General features: G+C 43.9%; 1 protein-coding gene across 1 annotated transcript in view; it reads right to left on the bottom strand.

Moving 5' to 3' along the window:
• The window catches only part of SCARB1 (scavenger receptor class B member 1), a 146244-nt gene that overhangs the window by 49651 nt on the left and 76299 nt on the right, over positions 1–20294 (bottom strand). Inside the window, exons 3-8 of the mRNA XM_077461826.1 lie at positions 13323–13464; positions 10790–10993; positions 10581–10676; positions 7534–7649; positions 2677–2843; positions 515–633 (exon numbers count right to left, since the gene is read on the bottom strand). Coding sequence (XP_077317952.1) covers positions 515–633; positions 2677–2843; positions 7534–7649; positions 10581–10676; positions 10790–10993; positions 13323–13464 — 844 coding nt within the window. The remainder of the gene's footprint in view (positions 1–514; positions 634–2676; positions 2844–7533; positions 7650–10580; positions 10677–10789; positions 10994–13322; positions 13465–20294) is intronic.

Below are 20294 nucleotides of genomic sequence, written 5' to 3'. Positions count from 1 at the left end.
TATATATATATTAGTGTGTATGGGAGTCTTAGCCTTAAAAGTAGCCTTGGGTAGCCTCAAGTATTAAAAAAAATTAAAAAAGCCACATTTTTGCTTGTAGTAGATTAACGCCCAGGTGTCAGCATAAAGATCCCCAAAAAGAGTGCCAAGTACAATTTACTTAACTGCTTGCCGCCCCCAGAACATTTTCCGCACACGGGTGGCACAAGCAGGTTTGGTGGCATACGGTACCTATGTCTTCAATCACGTGGGGGCACTAGTGTGCATGTGCTAGATGTCACAGCCGATTACTGCGCGCAACAATTGGCTACTGCGAGCTGTAGCCAATCACAGCATGTCAACTGTAAGCAAGCGTTCATGAATGGAAAGTCATACAAACACAGTTAAACTTATTTATAACAGTAATCATCATGGTTGTAAGCAAGTACCAAAGCTATCAAGCTACTGGATCATCAGAACAGCTAGATACTGTGCGCTGTTCAAAAAAAAAAAAAAAAAAAAAAATAAAACTTACTGGATGCAGATCTAGGAATAGGGAATGCAGCTCTTCACTTGGGTGTAGTCCATCCACAGCATCCACATATGCAGGATCCGCATTATAGAAATGAGGAAATGATAGGAACAAGGGAGCACCTGGTAAAACCAAATATTACAAATAGTTGTTAACTCCCAATTATAAGCCAGATTACTATATTAGTATATTTACATGGCTGACCTTACACAAACAGATCTGAATATTCTCATAGTGGATGGCGCTTCTCAAGTGTCCATAAATATAGCTTTCATCTTGGCTGAAGACCAGTAGCATACAAAAGGGATGTAATTTTTATAAAACAAAATGGCAACTCACATATGCTCAGCTTGTACTGGTACATAGCAAGGCAGCAAAATAAAGTTGTGCAAGGCCAGTGGCAAGGCTAGAAGAATGCCACTGCATCAGTCATCTGGGAGCCAATCTGAGCAGCAGGACTAACAGCCGTTATGTCATCTATTCCTGCTGCTGGCCATAGCGAGTGGGCTTACACAAAACTGTACCCTGCTGGTCTGATCTGCACCAGTACAAGCTGAGCACATGCAAGTTACCTTTATTGCAGGAGATCCATGCACTTTTTTCTGCTTTTGTCCGACAATCTAAAATGAATTGATTTGACAACTTCATAGCAAAGTTCTGTAATCGAATACAACAGAAAAAAAATCCAGGCCATCAGGAAAGACTGATGCCATTGTATGCAAGCTGATTAAGGGCTCATGCACACATAGGGCTTTGAAAAAAAAAAAAAAAAAAAAAAAAAAAAAAAGAAGACTTATGGGTGTTTTTCTGGCTGTATATGATGTTTAAAAGGCGCACACACACACACACACACACACACACACACACACACACGTCAGCCGCCAAAAACCCAGGATAGGAGCGCATTTGCAGGAAAAAAAAAAAAGTGGAATGCACATAAACACTAGACATGTTTAGGCGTGTTATGCATTTTAATGTGCAGCATAAATTAATATTCTGGACAACAAAATGCAGCCACGTGCACAAACATGTGTGATGCGCAAATCTTACCACATTTTTAAGCAGAGGGGCTAAAACAGATGACCTGTGTACATGAGGCCTTATGTAATCAAGAGCTGAACTTCAGACACTTGTAAAAGTCAGTTTAGCAATCCCCTAGATAGCAGCTGTGAAAATTCTGCAAGAGAACACAGGCAAGGTATGCTGAAAGTCTTTTGACAGCCTTATGCCCTGTACACATGGTCGGACAATCCGACGACAAAATCTGGCGGATTTTTTACGACGGATTTTGACCCAAACTTGTCTTGCATACACACGGTCGCACGTTTCTGAAAAAGGTTATTGTTCAGAACGCGGTGACGTACAACACGTACGATGGGACTATAAAGAGGGCTGTAGCCAACAACTTTTGTCTCGTAATTTATTCTGAGCATGCGTGGCACTGTCAGTCGGAATTGTCTACACACGATCGGATTTTGTGGTCGGAAAATTTTAGATCCTGCTCTCAAACTGTTGGAAATTCCAACGGAAAAAGTCCGACCATGTGTACAGGGCATTAGTGTACAACTGATAGATCGGATAGTATAAACAATGGTAATGGTCACTTCAAACAAAAAGCATAATGTCACAAAGTAACAATTTTGCCATTTACTAGGCAGCATAACATATTTCAAGGGAAATTGGTGCAAAAAAAGGGAATCCCCTATTCAAGTTGCTTTAAGGGTTGTGATATTTAATGGAATCCTTGCATTCTGAATCCAAACTGCATGCCTAGTTTTGGCACAATTATTGTGTACTATGGAGATTTAAACTGTCATAGCAACTTTTGTTCTCCTTTAGTGTTTTATAGCAGAATTTTAGTTAAAAAAAAAAAAAAAAAAGTCAGATACAGGCCAGAACTACATAAAAATCTTCACTTGGGGACAAGTGGGAGAAATGACCAACACAGTGGACACACATGACAGCTGAGAAAGGAAGACTTGCTTTGGAGAAATGCTATCTGGAACCCGATCTATTAAAATGATCAGATCCATTTGCGTATTGCAGGCCAAGAGATCAATATGCAAGCCCAACTCCTAAAACGTTAACGCTTCAGAACCTGTTCTTTTATGAATTCTCAAATAGATAAACATGCATAGAATCAGGTAAACATTAAAAATACACACCAGACCGGCAGGCACTGACGTTCATTACACCAGAAGCTGTACATGGGCAAAAGCCTTCATTGGGAGGGTAGTCCGATCCATTTGCAAACAAGTAGTTGGGTGCAGTGTACCGATATGTAGGGATACCTCTGTAAGAGTCTTCTTTATCATATACCAATGTCAAAGACCTACAGTTTGCAAAAATATAAGCTTTCAAGTGTTACTTTGTGATTTATGTGCACCAAAGAAACACAGTAATCAATTGTTATAAATTTTTCTTGCAAAAGCCTACACTAACATTTTAAGACAGAATTGTTTAAGTAGAATATTACCTATGGTAGAGCTTACTTTACAAGATTTAAACTACAAACCTCTTGCACGTTTCTGAAAATAAAGAAATGTGTCTAATATATAGAGGAAGGACTAATAACTAGGTTACACTTAGTGACTTTATATTTAAAAAGAAGGTGGCGTCAGTTCCCAATGTCCCCTTCAGATCTCTTTCCAAGTTGACAGCCCTTAGCAAAGCAATCCAACCCTACAATTATGTGTCATATCCCACCCAACTGATGTCATACATTGTGCCTTTTGGCCAAACCCCAAATTTTAGTATTACAAATGTACTTGGTTACAAAAAGATGTACAGGGTTGTGGAAGCGTTACGTTTGTTAATTTACTTTTTGTATTATTTGTGTACCCGCCCCAGTTCTCAGGGTCAAAAACAAACCAAAATGGGCTCAGAAGATAGGATAAGGGTGGGACTTGTGGACAAAGTGCGTTAGGACTCATACACAGACAGCTACAGGCTGCAATACACTCTAGCATAAAGTCCTTGGCGCTTTCCCACACGAAGGGAGCCACGGATGGCATTTCCACCCATTCACATCTGTACTCATGTAAACACACAAGGCATAAGAATTTACACAAATACTGCCATGTACAACCTGTGACTCCCCAGAAGTGGGAAAGGACTGGATTTTATAGCCTCTAGATGTCCAAGTGCATGAGGCCTTATTGACTAGAGATTTAGTGTAAAAAGCATGCAAAGCCAGGTTATGCCCGAATTGATTTTTTCAGTAGCCATGTCGCAATCCTTTGTTAACCACTCAAAAAAAAACAAAAAATAAAACAAAGACAAAAACAAAGTTAAACCAAGTAGATAAAGTCATTCTTGGAATGGTGAAAGACTATAGTACATTATATTATCCATAGAGGACGCTTTAAAAGCCTTTACAGGTTAGCAGTATAGAGTGAAGCAAGTCTGGTGAAGGAATTATTGCTAGTGTTCGCCATTTACATATTAAAGAAGTGGAGTTTTTTCTTCATTTTTTTATTTCCTTTACACTATCCCTTTAATTTTTTTTGGCCCCTGTGCTCCCTGTATAAACGAGCAGGTACCCGATTAGTTCAACAACCAAGCCCATTGCCAGCTGAAAATGTTGATAGAGTTATAGCTGCAGCCATGTTCCCAGTAGAACCACTTCAGGCAGTGGTTAAAGGATAACTTCTTTACATATGGAAACTTTTTGGGGGAAAAAAATATAGTATCCATTAAGAAAATAAGATGATATGCAAATAGTAATGCAACTGTTTAATGTTCCTGCAACAGAAAGCTGTGGGAAAGTCAAAACGTTCTAAATTGTCAGCTGAAATGATATCTTCCATAATTGGAAGAATTTTCCCTTTCTTCCTTTTCTGGTGAAAACTGTCACTTTTGGAAGATTCCTGGGATGGTGTCTAGGGGCTATGCAGCACTGTAATTGCCATATAACTGCCTGCATCAACAAGTTTGAGTTCTAGGACTGCAGACTCCCCCCAACTTAAAAAAAATGAAGTTGTTTGTCTTACAACAGAGTCATAACCCCTTTGCATAAGACTGGTGTTGTCACACAAACACCAAGCGTGATCTCTGTATACAATTATCCAGACATCAGAGCTCCCAACAGGCCATTATACTAGGGTTAGATTTATACTTTATGCCCAATTTTCCATTATACCATCTCTCCCCCCCCCCCAAATAGGCAAAGGTGTGATTACTTATTTCATAGTCTTTTACAGTGCAGAGACAACACTGAATGTCTAGGTAAGTGTGAAGAAGAAGAAGCAGAAGAAAAAATTGTTGCCCTCATGCTAAAGATGCTTATTTTATGGCAGTCACGCTGGCCTCTTGCTTTGCATCAGGGCTTTAACATATGCAGAAAGGACCTTTGACGACTTTCCAGATCTCATACTTGTTTGTTTAGGGACAATAGCTCACTATGGTATTAAGGCTAGTGGGTCAACAAAACACATTTTCAGAAGGGCAGTGACCCAATCATTCTCATGACAAGTTGACAGAGAACATAGTATTTATCCATGGTTAAGCGTTAAACACCCCCCCCCCCCCAGCTGCCCCAAACCTTAAGGGTTCATTTTAGTGGATCAAGCCCTGGTTCACACCAGTGCGGCTTTGAATTTGAGCTACTTCAGTGCAATTTCAAAGCCACAGATCAGTGCGTTTTGGATCGAAAATTTTATTGCAAGCTTGTGAATTCAATGCAAGTCCTAAAAATTGTAGAAAAGCCGCACTGGAAATTTTATTAGTTTATTTTTTTTCAGTCACAACTATTTGATGAACAGTTCCATTACCGAAACTGGGGCACAACTTGTCGCGCGATTTTGAACTGTCAAATCGCATTGGTGTGAACAAGGGCAAAGTGTTTGTAGGGCAGCAATATTAAATATAAAGGATACTGGCCATTAGAAAAAATAAAAAACACACGCGCGCGCGCGCACACACACACACACACACACACACACACGTTTACTATCCCTATAATGTTTTTAAGTTAGAGCCACCAGCTAATGTGCAGTCCAGATTCAGACACCTAAAATAAAAATCTGGACCCACACAAACCCTACTGCATCATAGAGCTGAACTTTGTCTTTATTCAGATCTGCTTAGCCAAGACGAAAATGAGACGCCACACAAAAACCACACATTCATGTATACAGTAGATGCCTGTTAGAATTAGGACGATCCCATAAACGGCACAAATTTTTAGATATACTAAAATTATGTTCTATAGTCATGTTTGTATAAAAAAAGCTGACCTTCCTAAAGCTTCAGACATGGTTACATAGAATCTACGCAATGATAAATGGCCTTCATAGCCAACGTTCAAAGTGTTACTTTCGAGGTCATATGCTGCATCTTCTGCTAAAATAAGCAGTTTCAAGGTCCATCCATTTTCATTGCGAGCACTGTTTTGTAATCCAAAAATAGTAGATTTAAGGGAAACAGTTTAAAGTTACCATTATGAAAAAAGTATGGTGGCTCCTAGTGAACACTTTGCAAATGCTAGTTGCTTAAAGCAGAGGTCTGTCACCGCTGCAAAAATAAAAGCCAGCAGCTACACATACTGCAGCTGCTGGCTTTTAATAGGACACTTAGCTGTCCTGGAGTCCAGCACCGCAGCGGTTTCCATTGGCTGTCGGGTACTGCCATTGCGGGTAAGGGAACCTGGCAGTGTAGCCTTACAGCTTCATGCCGGGAACCCTACTGCGCATGCACGGGGGGGGGGGGGGGGGGGTTCCTTTCTCTTTTATAGGGGGGAAGGACGGAGCCTTGCGGTGACATCAATATCCGCGGCTGTGGCTCCTGGAAGCAGGAACAGGATACTTGTCAAAGACAGGTATCCTGTCCCCATCCCCACCAAAAGGTGGCAATTGTGGCACCGGAGGAGGGGAGGAAACATAAGCGGATGTCCCACTTTTTGGTGGAACTCCGCTTTAAAGGCATTCTGACTTCAATACTGGGCAAGCATGTTGTAAATGAATGTCAGAATTCCTCATCTCCATTTGATCCAGGACAGACGCAGAAAAAGACCGATGCCAAAAGAATCATTGTGCCAACAAAGCAAGCCAACATTGAGGGTCAGCAATGGCACCCCCCCTTTCCATACTCACCAAGGTAGCACTTTTTCTAACAGACTAAAGTAGTGGTCCACCACACCGATTATGAATACAACTACTAAATGAGCATTTACCAAAAACTGATTGTACGGGTTTCTTTTAATTGGTAATATGTACAATGCACCAGAGAGAAGCATGCAAGATTTCATGAATACTCTTACTGAAAACAGTAGTAACGTGGATATCTCCATGCCCAGATGAAAAAGGATGTAGGAAATTGAAGTCTTAAAGTGTTACTAAACCAACAGGAAAAAAAAAAATCAGTCTGTATATGCAGTAAAGCATGACTCTTATACTCACACTAAAACCTTAGGAGTTAATCCTCTGCATTGTGTAAAAAGGCTGTTTGATCCGATCTCCGATTCTCCTATCAGCAGATGGATTGGCACTCTGCACATGCTCAGTTTGTATATTGCTAGAGTTTTTCCTGGAAGGTGCATGTGAGCGACACCAGGGCCAATCAGCAATGCACAGCCAGAGGGTCAGGGGTCATGCAGCCTCATAAGACTGTCAGAATGAAAATGCCTCCTACATGCCTTAACCAGACAATGATCGAAATAAGACTGCTGATGTGAAAAGCTATTTAGCAGTTTATATTTACTAATATAATTGCATTTCTATGTTGTGTACTGAGGGAGACCAGATATAGTGAATGCAGGGTCCTGGGTTTAGTAACTAACGCCTGAATTGCTCCAGGTCAAGGGCCATAGCATGCCCTTGGGTTGAGTCTAGGTTCAGTCCAGAAGAGGGGAATGGGGACACACACACACACACACTGCACTAACAAGTAATGTATACACTACATGTAGGCCTTTGGATAACGCTAGCATGTATGATTCCAAATTGGCATTAAAAAAGGGGTTGCATGGCATAGAAAACACGGCAAAAGTAAAATCACCCCTGCCCTAAATTTGCGATTAATACCTGCAGGCATCTGGGCTGTAGAATTCCAGAGGCTGAGCAGGTGTCCGAAAAGGTGGCCACATTTGACCAGCAGTTCCATTAATCATATTTGCTTGTTCAGAATTCCAGAAATTAACCTGAGGATGAAATTAAGAAAAAAAACATTTTGTTGGCTGGTTGTTTTATACATATTGACCTTAAGTAGATTTAAAAGGGATTCTAAACCTAAACCATTTAACCTGGATGCATTCCCTGCAGCAAGGTAAAAAACATCCATTCCCCCCCCCCCCCCCCCCCCAACTGTCCCAGCCCCCTTGCTCAAACAATTTCATGGGTCCTCTAATTCAGCATCGTACCTGGCCGCAGCCCTTGTTTTCCCCTCTTCCTGCTCTCAAGCTACAGTAAGAGCAGCGGTAGCCATAGGTTGCTGCTGTCAGCCAATTCTTGTGATGCAAGAGCAGGGGGTTGTGGTTGAGCCAAGCATGTCCAAGGATGCAGAAAAGCCCAGTTCAGGAACACCGACCCATAGCATATAGCTTGCTATTGGGGCAATCAGATGAAAGAAGGGGCTGGCAGGGGAACTAAGGTGGATTGCAATGAAAAAAAAAAAAATGTTTTGTTTAGTACATGACAGCACAAGAGGCAAAACTTTATTAAAAAAAAAAAAAAAAAAAAAAAGAGAAGATTGACAACCCCCCCCCCCCCCCGTTAACTCTAAACAACCTCACGAGTCCCCAGTTTTGAAGCAAACCATTCAGAATAGAGGAACAGAAGTGAGGGCCTGTGTCCTGTACTACAACAGGCAAGTCATTCCTTTTACATATCCAGGTCTTTTTGAGGCCAAAGGGGGTTTGGTAAGAGGAAAGGCTGGTGTGTAAAAAAAATAAAATAAAAAATAAAAATCAGTTCCTGCTCCAGTGCAAGGGGAGCAGTCACTGAGGTTGAGCAGACCTTCAGCACAGGGAATGCGCCAAGTGCCTTGGTAAGTGCCCATGCAGGATCCAATATGCAAAAATAAGGATTTTACCCGTAAGCGGTTATAAAAATCCTATCCTCGGAGTACATCACAGGACACAGAGCCTTAAGTATTAACTTTGTGGGTTATAGCTACCTTCAGGTGTTGACACTGGCACACCCAATACAGGAAGGTGGCTCCCCTATATAACCCCTCCTCCTTCCAGGTGTACTTCAGTTTTTGTAGCTGAGCAATATAAGCAATATACTTAAACCCCATAAAAGTGCACTATGATGTACTCCAAGAAAAGGATTTTACAGGTAAGCTTTTATAAAAAAAAAAATCCTATTTTCTTTATTGTACATCATAGGACACAGAGCCTTAAGCATTCTTAGTGGGACGTCCCATAGCAACACTACTTGAGGGGAGGGAGACAACTCGTAGGGCACCCCCAGACCTTGAGGACTTATACTGCTGCCTGTCGCACACTGCGCCCAAAGGCAATATCCTCATTCCTTCTTACAGCCACTGGGTAAAATTGTGAATGTATGAACCGAAGACGAAGTTGTGGCCTTGCAGATCTGAGCAAAGGAGGAATGGTGATGCACTGCCCAAGAAGCACTAACCGCTCTGGTAGAGTGCGCCTTAACTTAAATAGGGGGAATCTTACCCCTTAAATCAAAAGTTGGAATTATAACTTGCCGAATCCACAAGGATTTTGACGCTGCCTGTCTTTTTAGGACCTTCTGGCAGAAATAAGACAGTCTTGCGAGTCTTAGCAGTTTTCTTTAAAATAGATTTTCACTGCTCTCACTACATCAAGACAATGTAGTGATTTCTCTTCCCTGGAACATGGTTTTGGGAAAAACGATGGCAGGACAACATCTTCATTCAGATGAAAGCCTGAAACCACTTTTGGCAAAAAGCCTGGACAAGGGCTTAACACCACTCTGTCCTCATGAATAATCGAATATGGCTCTTTACAAGAAAGAGCAGCCAATTCTGAAACTCTCCTTGCTGAGGATATAGCAACCAAAAACATCAGTTTCCTAGTCAGGACTAAGGGAATATGCTGTAATGGTTCAAATGGCTGGAACACTGACAAAATATATATATAAAAATTGTATTAATTTTTTTTACAGTGCTTCTGGGGAAGGGGGCGTGGCACAGTGGGCGGTGTCAGTAGTTTATAATCGTTTTTATTATTATTAGTGTCAGTAAGGCAGAGGGAATTTATAGAAGTTTTTTTACAATTTTATTGCAATTTTTATTGCAATCAGCCCTGTTGGTAGGCTTTCGTGAGATATCAGGGGGTCTAAGCAGACCCCTAACATCACCCCTTTGAAACAGGACTGAGGACACAGATTCCCCAATCAATTTCTCAGCATTGAAAATGAATGAATAGGAGACGGAGGCTCCTGTTCTCTCATTAACCTGAGGGCATAGTAAACGGTTAACTCTGCTTCAGTTTAAGGACACAGGAGCAAATTGCTCACTGTCCAATTCAGAAAAGGAAGGGGCCAGTAAAATGACATGTTTCTGCCACTTTCCATCCTAAACGATCAGAGTCAGACCAGGGATGATCATCCATGGGTTCAGTGCCCCCCCCCCCCCCCCTCAGGGTTTATGCTCAGTGAACACCCTGCACCCATGGATAATACACCACTGCATCCAAAGGGCAAGTCCTTGAAAACATTTCCAGTGTCCAATCACCTGAAGGTGCCAGCCTATAACCTAGGTGATGTCCTGCATGATCATGATAAACAGTTTTAATCTAGTACTATAATAGATTTATCTCTGACTACACACAAATAATGCAATTCGTGGCACAATGCTTTTATTAAAGTTTCATAGAAGCCATCAGATGTGGATACAGTTTTTTTACAAAGTGAGCATTGCAGTTGTCACACAAACATCTTTCCCCTAGCTTTTCTTATAAAAAGAATCTTGACTACCATCACAAGTCCTGACAACATGTATAACTAGTTGTACAGATCCTGCTCCGATGAAAAACTGATTGAGAACAGTCATGTAAACACAAGATTATTACTCGTTAATCTATGTCTTTTTTTTAATAAAAAATTAATTAGAGCCATCACAGAACACAAGTTACCTCTCTGAACCCATTCCACGTATCTACCATTTGGACTCGACTGATGTCTTCTACTCCAGTGTTTACCGTAAAAACACCAGAGTTTGAGTTATTGAACTAGAGAAAAAAGATGAAATAAAAAAAATAGGACATTACAAGATGCAACATTTTATAAGACAAATGAGCATTATGAACAGGTTTGCCTAAAAACAAGGACGTGTTTCACTTACATCTGCAAACAAACCAAATTTCCCTTTGAACGGAAGTTTTCCAGGGAGTAATGCATTTATAAAATCTAAAAATGGCTCATTGTAGCCCCACAGGAGATCTGTCACTGTTCTGTTTATGAAAGCCTCTTGACCGAAAGATGAAAATGCTGCACTGATGACCCATCTAATGGGTAAAGGTAAATCTTTCATCATCAATGATGCACCCTGTAGGTATAAAATACAAAAACAGGTCTGCATTAAAAACTTTACCTAAAATGCCTTGAACTGTAATGAACTGTTGTAAATACTCTGCATATTCTAAAACTTTTACCATAGAAACAATTTGGGCTCCCCAACTCCAGGTTTAATTCAAACGTGAAATGTTTTGAACTAAGCTGGCCCAAACGATTTCCTTCAGTAATAGGAGCACTGCATAAACCTGGAGCATATACTACATACACCATACAGCACTATGCTTTAGGCAACGGTGCAGGGACTTGCCATTCCCGGAACAAAATCAAGTCAGGTTAATTGCTGCTCAGCCATTCAGAGGGAGCCTTGTATTCATTCATAAAAATGCAAAGCTTCTAACAAATGGCTGAGGTCAAGATGGTGAGGTTGTCTGCCGGCCACTCCACCTGAGCCAAAGAAAGCCTTGTATTCATTCACAAAATACAATGCTTAATGTGAATGGCTGAGCAGCACTCTGCCTGACTCAACTTTGTTGGGGGGAGGGAACAAGAATTCCCCATATTGCTGCTGGAACAGTACTGTATGTAGCTTCTGCCATTTATACAGTGCTCCCAGTGGGAACATGTTAGAAAGTGAAAGAATTAGTTTGAATCAGCTTGGTCCAAACAAAACCTAGAGTTTTGCAGCTGCAACCAGGGCTGGTGCTATCACTAGGCGGATTAGGCAACCGCCTAGGTCACGCTGCCACCTAGGACGCCCGGACGCTGGCTATTTTACTCACACACTGTCCTCCACAGAGCCAAGTCAAGCAGCACCCCCGCCCTGGCTCTCCGCTCTGTGTTTCCAGACAGTAATCCCCCCTCTCTGCTCTTCTATCATGATCTCAGCCAGCAAGTGTCACATGTCCAGCAACCCCCAGGGCGCTCTCTGCTGTGTGAATTTGGGAAGTGTGGGTGGCCAGGCATCTATCGCTACATGGCAGTGAACAGCAAGGGGCCGCTTGAGGGCAGATAAGCCAGAAAGCCCGGGAGAAGAGCGCTACCATGGCACGACCTCCTCCTTGACCTCGCCCCCTGACCCCTCCTCCCCAGGAGGCAAGCAGGCGCAGCATAACCCATGCTTCCAGAGCATGGACTGCTCCAAGTTCCTTTCCGTGATGTGAGGCCCGAAGCTGGAGGACAAGCTCACCTACACTGGGGTCGCAGAGGACGGGCAGGAGACTGGAATCATGGTATGGAAGGTACTGTCAGTCATCATACACACCTGCAGACAGACTGGGACAGAGGTGGGACTCCAGGAACAGGGCTAGGGGTCTCTCAGCCCTCCCCCCCCCCCCCAAGCCCCCCTCTCTCAGCCCTCCCCCCTCCAAGCACCCCTCAATCAGCCCTCCCCCCATTCTTAGCCAGCACTCCCTCTCAACACCCCCCCCTCTGTCCCCCTTTCCCCTCCTCTCCCCCCCCCCCCCCAATTAGCCTATTTTATGCCCTAGGCAAGACTAGCTAGCACCAGCCATGGTCCAGTAGGTCAGCGCATGTGTCAAGTCCCATGTGTTAAGAGGGCAAAGGGGGTGGAGTCAGGGGCAGAAATATGGGGTTTCGCCTAGGGTGTCCAAAAATTCTTGCACCAGCCCTGTCCATGCTGCTTTATCGCAAACGAACCATGTATAAAACCACAGAATTTTTTTTTTTTTTTTTTTTTTTTTATTATTTCCTAGGAGGTAGCCTAGCATAGGTAAAGGTCACAGTCTAGTTTAGCCCAGACTGAGGACACCCCAAAAGCATGCCATTTCAAGTTCTATCCAATTTAACCCATGTTTTGTTAGAAGTGGTCATAGCCACATTAAAAAAAAAATAAAAAAAAAATAAAGGGATTACAGCAAAATCTCAATTCACAATCCCAAACACCTCTGTCTTTAGGTAAAGAGGAAAGGATTGCCACTACTCTACTCCCTGGGAGTAGCAGTCATCCTTTCCTCTTTACATTTACCCCCCTGGATTAGCATCAGGGCAGGCCTGCACCCGTGTTCTTGGACACAGCTAGGCTTTCACCTTTACTTTGAGCGGCGCTATAAGCAAATCAAACCAGCCTGTTTTTTTTTTTTTTTTTTTTTTTTTTTTTTTTAATACTGGTGACCATAGTGTTGAACATAGGGGGCAAAAAAAAAACACCCCACTACAGAATTGTATTGCATTTATCTCAGCTAAACCAAAAACTAAACAAAAACATTCTAGGTACAACGAGAACTACTAAATTGGCATCAGAGCATAACCAAAAGACCGCTTAATGTGGACTTCTGGTCCAAGATGGCATTCTTAAATATACAAATTTCAGTAACAATGGTGTGGGAAAAAATAAAAATTACCAGGACAAGAATGTTTGGAAATACAATGTAATCCTCTTCACTTCCCGTAGACATATCAGGTTCAAAATGCATAATCCGTGTCTCAACAAATGAGACGGTCCCATTTTCATTAAAAGTTATGTTTGTTTTCTGTTTGCGTTCCCTATAAATAAAAAGGGAGATTACTCCTTGTATTTTAAATTTCTATAGGCTGAAGTGCCCATACCTAGAAAATTTCATGAGCAAAAAAAAAAAACTCTACAAAAACTGGAGTTAGTACTTACCGGTAACTCCTTTTCCGGTGGTCTTCCAGGACAGCCCTTGAGAGATGGAGCTCCTCCCATCGACACAGGAAACACATTGCCACAGTTCAAAAGGCGGTCCCTCAGGTCCCTGGTCAGTCATTCACCAAGAACCGAAGGATGGAACTGAAAAACATATAAACCATAACAGGTAATAACATTAGTACATCACTACAATCAAATAAAGGGTGGGATCGTGCTGTCCTGGAAGACCACCGGAAAAGGAGTTACCGGTAAGTACTAACTCCAGTTTTCCCAAGTGTTCTTCCAGGACAGCCCTTGAGAGGATCCCCAAGTACTTACCAGATTAGGGGGGGACCACGGCCTGGAGGACTTTCCTCCCAAAGGCCTGATCCTGACTAGACATTAAGTCCAGTCGGTAATGCCTTGTAAAGGTGGAAAAGCTTGACCATGTGGCTGCTTTACATACCTGCTCCGGGGTGGCACCAGCTCTTTCTGCCCAGGATGCAGACAACGCTCTTGTTGAGTGAGCTTTAACACCCTCAGGAGGATCTCTATTCAAGGCCTTATACCCCTCTGTTATAGCTAGCCTAATCCATCTAGCTATGGTTACTTTTGAAGCTTTCTGTCCCCTACGCTGTCCGGAAAAAAGGACAAAAAGGGAGTCTGAGATTCTGAATGGATTTGTTATTTTAAGATATTCTAGAATACACCTCCTCACATCCAATAAATGAAAACGTTCCTCTTTCTCATTTGCTGCATTTTGACAAAATGAAGGGAGGACAATATCTTGGGACCTATGGAAACTAGATGCTACCTTTGGTAAGAACCCAGGGTCTGTCTTTAGAATGACTCTGTCTTCTAGGATCTGTAGGAATGGTTCCCTGATGGAAAGTGCTTGGATTTCACTGACCCTACGGGCTGAAGTGATTGCCACCAGGAGAACTGTCTTAAAGGTAATAAGCCTTAGGGAGGCCTCTGAGATAGGCTCAAAGGGTGACCCCAAGAAAGCTTTTAGCACAACTGCTAAATCCCAGGATGGGACTTTTGTGATTCTGACTGGCTTGCGTCTAGCGACTGCCTTACAGAATCTAGCGACAAAAGGATTTTCCTGTAAGCGTTCATCTAGGTATACACTTAAGGCAGCTATCTGTACTTTAATAGTACTTAGGGTTAAACCCTTGTTTACACCTTCCTGTAAAAACTGTAGAATATTAGCCGTATTTATGTCCCGGCCATTCAGCCAGCTATTGAATTTTTTCCAGACTTTTTTGTAAATAGCTCTCGTGACTGGTTTGCGACTCTGTAGTAAGGTCGCAATTACCTCGTCTGACAGGCCCTTACTCCTTAAGATTTCCTCCTCAGTAACCACGCTGACAGCTTCAGTGTGGCGACCTGCGGATGGTAAAGAGGTCCCTGCGACAGGAGGTCCTGTCTGTAGGGAAGTCTTAGAGGCGGACAGTCTGTCAATTGTAGCAACGTTGTGAACCACGGTCTCCTGGGCCAAAAAGGTGCTACTAGAATCAAACAGGTTTTTTCCTTGAGGAATCTTGCTAGGACCCTCGGAATGAGATGAAGAGGGGGAAATGCATACGCCAGACTGAAAGTCCATGGAGTTTGCAAGGCATCTACCGCCAGGGGTTGATCTCCTGGGTTTAGCGAGAAAAAATTGGGAACCTTTGCATTTTTCCTGCTCGCAAAAAGGTCTACCTCTGGTTCTCCCCAGTGAGCTGTTATGAGATTGAATGCCTCTGGGTGTAAGGACCATTCTTGGTTCGAAATCCTCTGTCGACTCAAGAAGTCCGCCTTGTTGTTCAACTCCCCTTTCAGGTGAACTGCAGAAATGGATTCCAGATTGGCTTCTGCCCACTGGAGAATGCGTCTGGCTACCAACATCAAACGAGGACTTCTGGTTCCTCCTTGTTTGTTTATGTATGCTACAGCCGTCGTATTGTCTGAACGGACTTGTAGATGGTGACCCTGTATTGCGGGGTGGAAAGCTAGAACAGCTCTCAGGATTGCTGTTAGTTCTTTCCAATTGGAAGAGAAACATTTCTCCTCCGGGGTCCACTTGTCCTGGACCCAGCTTGAGCCTAGGTGGGCTCCCCAGCCCCAACTGCTCGCATCCGTTGTTAGTGTTGAAGTGATAGGAAGGACCCAATGAACCCCTTTGTTTAGGTTCTCCCTGTCCTTCCACCACCAGAGGGAGCGTTTTACCCTTGAGGGGATCGATACCTCCTCCTCCAGATCTCTGCCTTTTAATTGTTCTAACAGAAAACCCTGAAGTTCTCTTTGATGGAACCTGGCCCATTGTACGGCTGGAATGGCTGCCGTCATAAGACCTAAGACCGACATTACTTCCCTCACCGTACACTTGGGGCTGCATTGAAGAAAAGATATTCTCTGCCACAGATTCAAAATCTTTTCTTCCGGCAGTATAATTTTCTGATCTACAGACTTGATCCAGTACCCCAGATACAGGATCTCCTGTGTTGGGGTTGTCTTGGATTTCTCCTGACTGACAATCCACCCTAATCGACTCAGACTGAGTTGAGTCAATTCTAGGTCCTGAGAAAGACGACTCTCTGAGTGGGCTGTTAGGAGCAGATCGTCTAGGTAGGGGATAATTGAAGCCTCAGAGGAACTAAAGCCTCTCCGAGAACCTTGGTAAAGATTCTCGGAGAGGATGATAGACCGAAGGGAAGTGCTCTGCACTGAAAGTGGTAAACCTTTGTGTCTATCTGCACTGCCATCCGAAGGAATTTCTGGCATTCCTCCCTTATTGGAATGTGCAGATAAGCATCCCTTAGGTCCAGGGTTGCCATAAATGTCTTTCTGCAGGAGATTCTTTATGGAATAAATGGACTCCATCCGAAATCTCTTGTAACGGATGGAGCGATTCAGTGGACGGAGGTTCATAATTAGTCTGAATCTCCCTGACGGTTTTCTTACCACAAAGATGTGCGAGTAAAAACCGTCCCCTTGTTCCTGAATAGGGACTGGTGTCAATACTTCTTGATCTACCATTTCCCCTATTAGTAAAGGTAAGGCCCTGGCCTTTTCTGAGTGACTTGGAAGCTTTGTCACCAGAAACTTGGAAGGAGGGTTGCTGTGAAATTCCAGCGCATGACCCCTTTTTATTATGTTTAAGACAAACTCGTTCGAGGTTGTCTCTTCCCATTGAGGAAGAAATTTGCTTAATCTTCCTCCCACAGGAACCCTGACGTCACTGGGGTTTGGGATCCTGATTGGGGCGGCTAAACAGTATGCCCCCTTTTCCTTTCCCTTTATGTCCCGACCAATGTTTTTTTGGGGGTTGAACTCTTCTCTGATTTAGAGGGTTCCTTAAAGGGACGAAAAATTTTTCTTTGAAAATTTTTCTTTTTTGCAGGAAAGGTTTTCTTTTTGTCCGCCGTCCTTTCTAAGGCGGAGTCTAATTCAGGCCCGAAGACTAAGTCTCCTGTAAAAGGGACGCTGCACAGGCGGGTTTTAGACGCCGTGTCTCCCCCCCAGGTTTTCATCCATACTGACCTCCTTGCTGCCACTGAAAGTGCTGCAGATTTAGCCGTAAATTTAACGGAGTCCGTGGAGGCGTCAGAGATGAAACTGGTGGCCTTAAAAAGCATAGGGAAAGATTTCAAAAGCTCCCCCCTAGGAGTGCCTGCCTTTAAGTGTTCTTGTAGTTGCGATAACCAGAACTCCAGGTTTCTAGCTACACAGGAAGTGGCTAGAGCTGGTTTTAAGCCTGCCATAGAGGCATCCCAGGCCCTCTTTAAGACAATGTCTGTTCTCCTGTCCATGGGATCTTTCAGGTGGCCCATATCCTCAAAGGCCAGATCAGCCTGCTTTGAGATTTTGGACAGAGGGGCGTCTAGTTTTGGATTTTTATTCCAGACCGCCTCTGGGCTCTCATCAAAAGGGAACCTTCTCTTAAGGGATTTAGGAAAGAAAACCTTCTTGTCTGGTTCAGACCACTCCTTAAGGACAAGGTCAGAAAGCACCTTATGTATAGGAAAAACCCTTGCTTTCTTTTTCCCCAGAGCCTCATACATTTGATCATGTCTGGATAACTGAGTTTCTTCCTCCTCAATTTCCAGCGTATCATAGATAGCCCCCATTAGCTCATCTACTTCCTCGAGAGATAATCTATATTTTGAGGCTTTAGATGCTGCTTGATCCTCTTCCTGACCCGAGTCAGTGTCAGAGGATTCGGGGCTAATCAACGTGGGGCTAGGCTCCCTGACCATACGGGGCTCCCCTGAGCTGGGTGTTGTAAGGCATGGTGATGAGATTATAGTTGTTTTACTCGTGGAGGCAGCTGCAGCTGATCCCACGTCAGTGATTAACTCCCGGAGGGACTTAAAGGTCGACGCCATTTCCTCTTTAAAGGAGCCCAAAAACTTTGCTAAAGGGGAATCTGCCTCAGATTTAAGCAAGCTTGCAATGCATTGCTTGCATAGGGCTTTGTTAGAGCCAGAGGACAACCTATTCCCACAATTAGGACACTTTTTGCGGCCTGTCTTGTCTTCCCTTGGCATCTCTTTAGCCTGAAAATAAGAAGACAAAGGATTTCTTAGCGTCAGCACCATGTCCCTCTTAGAATCACCACTAACAAACAACCTCACTGTGAGTAAACCGCCACCGTGGGGTACTACAGGGCCCAGCCTACAAACACCACCACTCCACCAGAGTAATAGCATGCCCAGCAGCCTACCTGGGTTTGGCTGGTGCCTGTCTCCGCCGGAGTATCCTGGGGAATAGCCTCCATGGTCCCCCTCTGACGCTCCGAATCCCGCCGCTAATCCGGTATAGCTGGACGCTGGTCGGGCTTTACAGGCACAGCACTGGCTCTCCCTCTCCTCCTTGTACCCTTAGAGACCCGGAACCGGAAGTCTCGGCACGCAGTGATGACGCGGTTCCGCCGGAAGTGAACGCTCGGCGTCTCCGACCCCCTGCAACGAGGAGGGAAGATGGAAGGTTCCACTCACCACTCCTGGGGGAAACCGGCGTCATTCTGCCCCTGGCCACCTCGGCACTGGAAGGAGGAGGGTAACGGGTCTGCTCCGGTTCAGCTGGACGGTACCCGAGCCAAAGAAAAAAAAAAAAAAAGGTATGGACCCAAACTGCAGCCATAAACCAGGACCCGGTCCCTTAGGCTTGCAGGTTCTCAGGCAGCCCCTGAGAGGGGCCTCCAGGTTCCTGGCAACATGTTCCTCCGACGGAGGAAACACAAATGACTGACCAGGGACCTGAGGGACCGCCTTTTGAACTGTGGCAATGTGTTTCCTGTGTCGATGGGAGGAGCTCCATCTCTCAAGGGCTGTCCTGGAAGAACACTTGGGAAAAAGGTGTTAAAGTTTCGGGTAAAGTAGATTTTCAATAGTGTCTTGGTTGTATCTGCCACTTATTCTGTGTACCAATGATGCTAGTGTAGTTTACAGACTACATCTTAATTTAACAACCCATCAATGGGAAAGGAAGGGGGGGGCAGAGATTTAACCACTGGGTACTGCAGTAACCAGTGAGTAAAAGGTTTCTTCCTCCTGGTCCCAGTGAAGGGTCGTGGGCATAAAAGTCAGTGGAGAGATAAAAAAAAAAAAAGTTTTCTAGTTTCTATGTAGTCCTTAAGCATTTAAACATTTAGGAAGGAGGGAGAAAGGGGCTATGCTTACACAGTGGAAGTGCAGTTCCTACAAAGAAATGCAAACCAAGGATCTCTTAAAGGTCTATAAACCAGAACAGAGGGAAAAGCATAGTTGTAAAAGGTGACCCCCACATTTAACTGCATCAGCACACAATGCACAAAATGGACAGCCAAAAAAGTGTAATCCATTTGTCCATCAAGTATACATGTTGAATTTTGACCTACACCAAATATACCAAGGCGGCATCTATTCCTGCCATCTAGCAGTTGTCCCTGGATATTAAAGCAACCTTGTCTTTAATACAGATTACTTTGGTTATGCAGCAATATCCTCTCATGAGAGTCATGCCTTTAGTTTTTATCGGCTCCATCATGGAAATTTGGATAGTGTGCTCATTGAACACCACGTTTCTGTTTTAGAGTCTACGCATTTGCCATTACCTTCACCTTCTTATATGGAGAAGCGATGGCCGTTATTGCCTGTGTCCACCTGCCAGACTTATGTGGCATTCTCCCAAACTGCCAAGAATGCAATGTGAGCATATCTGGGAAAGTATACAATGAATGTACGAGTTCATATCAGTCTTGTTTTACTAATTATTATGATTGGCATACCCACTGTCCTGATGAAGCAAATACATTGCTAAACATATTGACATCTGGAGTTGTAGAAGCCTGCCATTACTTTTTTTGTTCTTTATCTTAATGCATTCTGTGGGCAGAAGGGCCCCCCACAGCCCCCCCAATACTTACCGGAGCCCCCTCTCTGCTCATAGATGGCAGAGACATTAGTGGACATCTGAGACTCTGCCTTCTGATTGGCTGAAAGAGCAGCGCCATTGGCTCCCGCTGCTGTCAAAGTCTGCCAATCAGGAGAGAGGGGGCAGGGCCAGCCTGCAGCTCCTTGTCTGGACACAGGGAGCTTTGACTCTGTTCTGATGCCCCGTTACATCACATTCAGCTACCCACCACATTTGGCTACCCGCTGGACCCGCTGCGGGCCGCCGCTATATGCGGTCCAACAGAGGGCCCCTTGGGGGCTCGCTACACTTCGGGTACGGCCTCGCTCGGCATTATAATCCAACT

This window comes from Lithobates pipiens, unplaced genomic scaffold (assembly GCF_037356315.1).
Source record: "Lithobates pipiens isolate NorthernLeopardFrog02 unplaced genomic scaffold, aLitPip1_a1.2 Scaffold_3, whole genome shotgun sequence".
NCBI lineage: Eukaryota > Metazoa > Chordata > Amphibia > Anura > Ranidae > Lithobates > Lithobates pipiens.
The sequence above is the reverse complement of the archived record's forward strand: the minus strand, read 5'-3'. Positions and strand labels throughout refer to the sequence as shown.